Source organism: Hipposideros armiger, unplaced genomic scaffold (genome assembly GCF_001890085.2).
Source record: "Hipposideros armiger isolate ML-2016 unplaced genomic scaffold, ASM189008v1 scaffold_826, whole genome shotgun sequence".
Classification (NCBI taxonomy): Eukaryota; Metazoa; Chordata; class Mammalia; order Chiroptera; family Hipposideridae; genus Hipposideros; species Hipposideros armiger.
In genome coordinates, this window is record NW_017732176.1 from 728,203 (window position 1) to 731,028 (window position 2,826).

At 42.5% G+C, this 2,826-nt stretch overlaps 1 protein-coding gene across 1 annotated transcript in view; it reads left to right on the forward strand.

The window, feature by feature from the left end:
- LOC109374502 (complement decay-accelerating factor) overlaps nt 1-2,826 on the forward strand; it is a 36,616-nt gene that overhangs the window by 21,797 nt on the left and 11,993 nt on the right. The window contains exon 6 of the mRNA XM_019629135.1: nt 120-707. Coding sequence (XP_019484680.1) covers nt 120-707 — 588 coding nt within the window. The remainder of the gene's footprint in view (nt 1-119; nt 708-2,826) is intronic.

Sequence of the window (2,826 nt, forward strand, 5' to 3'; positions counted from 1 at the left end):
ATGTGGGCATTGAACCAGAAGCCCTGTTGCTCGGAGCTCCCTTAAGCTAACTCTTAACCAACTGAGCCACTCGGTCGGCCCTTTAGCTAATTTTTTTAAACATTTTTTTTCCTCCACAGAAAGTTCTCACATTTCCAAGGTCACTCCTCAGAAACCCACCACAGTAAATGTTCCAGGTACCAAAGTCCTATCAACTCTTCAGAAACCCAGCACAGTAAATATTCCAGGTACCGAAGCCCTATCAACTCCTCAGAAACCCGCCACAGTAAAAATTCCAGCTACAGAAGTCCCATCAACTCCTCAGAAACCCATCACAGTAAATGCTTCTGCTGCAAAGGCCCCACTAATTCATCAGAAACCCACCACTGTAAATGTTGCAGCTGCAGAAGCTCCATCAACTCCTTGGAAAACCATCACAGCAAATGATTCAGCCACAATAGCCAAAACATCCCCTGTATCAAATGTTTTATCTACAGAGACCCCACCAGCATCCCAGACTCATGTCACTGCAAATATTTCTGCTACACAAGTCACTGTAACACAAAAGTTCACAGCTACACATGACCCAGTGACTAAGGGTCACCGCACAACACACAGATTGACCTCTGCTCGTATTACAGCAGCACAGAGTCCAGCTGTTACCGTGAAAGCCACGCCTTTTAATCTAAGAACCACCACATCTTCTCATTCAGGAACCCTTCCTGCAGGTGAGTTGACTCTGATCTGGTTCCTGAGTATGGATCTAATGTGCTATGGTGGAAATTTCAACTTGACCAGGATCTCAAAATTAAATAGTCTGTGATTGATTGTAACCTGTGTTTTTTCATACTAATGTTCTGGACTTTCTTCAGAGGCAGACTTGGGTTGTGCTAGGGCAATCTTTAAAAAAGAAATGTTTTGCTATAATACAGAAAAAGTTGTGGCCCCATAAAAAATAATGCTAAATTAAGGTTGGTAAAGAAATTCTGTTTTCTGTGTTAGCTTTAGGGAGTCCTTGAATTCTTCAAGACCCTTCAAAGGACCAAGTATGTATCCTCCTTAAGGTTGAGTGCTGGGTCTGGTTGGTTGAGAGATATCCATCCCTCAAGTATGCCAAAGGATCTCTCCACATGCCCAAGTTGCTAATTTGGTAAAACATCTTAATGGTGTCTTCTAAGTAATTGAGAACATAGAGTTCTTTGAAATAGCTCAAATTAACACAGGGCTATTTAAATAAAAGGTTGTTTTATAAAAGTGGAATAAAATATGCCACAGACTTCAGAAATACCTATTGAGCAAATAAGTGAACCACCTTTTACTAATTCATGTGCTTCAGTCCACCAGGATGTCGTCTTGTCTCACAACTTGCCTAATATATATATAGCCCTTTTTATAGACATTCTTGTTCTCCGACAGAGATACCGTATTTATTTATTTATTTATTTATTTATTTATTTACTTACTTACTTACTTACTTACTCACTTATTTATTATCTATTTATTTGTTCCTTGGAAAAGCTCAATAGAACTGAGCCAGGAAATAATTTTTTAAAAATCATTTTAACATTTTCATTGAACTCAACACACATACAGAAAACTGCATAAAACATACCATATTTCCCCATGTATAAGATGCACCCTTTTTCGAAAAATCTGGGGGTCTAAAAACTGGGTGTGTCTTACACAGTGGTCATATGAGCACAAAAACAAGCACGTAAAAAGCAGGAAATGCAAGTAAAAAAAATCTACAACTACTGTATAAGGCACACCCAGTTTTTAGACCCCAAATTTATTGATAAAGGGTGCGTCGTATACATGAGGAAATACGGTACATGCTTGGCTCAATAACTTTTTTTTTAAAGATTTTTTTAGGGAATTGGGGGAGGGAAACAGTGCTGGGGAATTGGGGAGGGGAACAGCCAAGTTGTTGTCCTTCAATCTTAGTTGTGGAGGGCACAGCAAGCTCAGCTCCAACTCCAGTTGTGCTGCTCAGCTCAAGGTGCTGTGTTCAATTAGTTGCGGGTGGGCATAGCCACCATCCCATGTAGGAGTTGAACTGGTAGCCTCGTTGTTAAGCACACATGCTCTATCCACTGAGCCATCTGGTTGGCAGCTCAGCTCAAGGTGCTGAGTTCAGTCTTAGTTGCTGGTGGGTGTAGCCACCATCCCATGCAGGAGTCGAACCAACAGCCTTGTTGTTAAGCGCGCACACTGTATCCCCTGAGCCACCCAGGCGGCGGCTCAGCTCAATGTGCTTAGTTCAATCTTTTAGTTGCGGGCAGGCATAGCCCACCACCTCGAATAGGCAACCTTGTTGTTAGGAGCACGTGCTCTCACCAGCTGAGCCATCCTGCCACCTGTTGGCAGCTCAGAGGCAGCTCAGCTCGGGCGCAGCCCACTGGCCCATGTGGGAGTTGAACCGGTGACCCTGTTGCTCAGAGCTTGCATTCTTAAGCAAGCTCTTAACCAAATGAGCCACTCTGCTGGCCCCCTCAATAACTTTTCTAAAACAAGTATTTGTGTAACCACTACAAATGTCGAGAAATAGAACATTAGTAGCCTCTCAGATTTGCCCCCTCGCTTTGTAGATGTTCTGTTCATCCTCTGACTTCTCAATCCGGTAAGACTGTGGCTTTCCGCTCACACACCACATGGCCTAGGGATTTCCCTCAGCTGCAATATGAGTATATGGAACACCTCATTCCATGCAGTTCTCTCTCTCGACTTTGATCAACTGCCTGCACTTATTAGTTTGTTCTTCAGGGCCTTCAAACCATTGTTACTGTTGTTTTTCAATATTTTGTCCAGATTTGCTATGTTGAAGTCTATTTTGCCATTACTCAGATA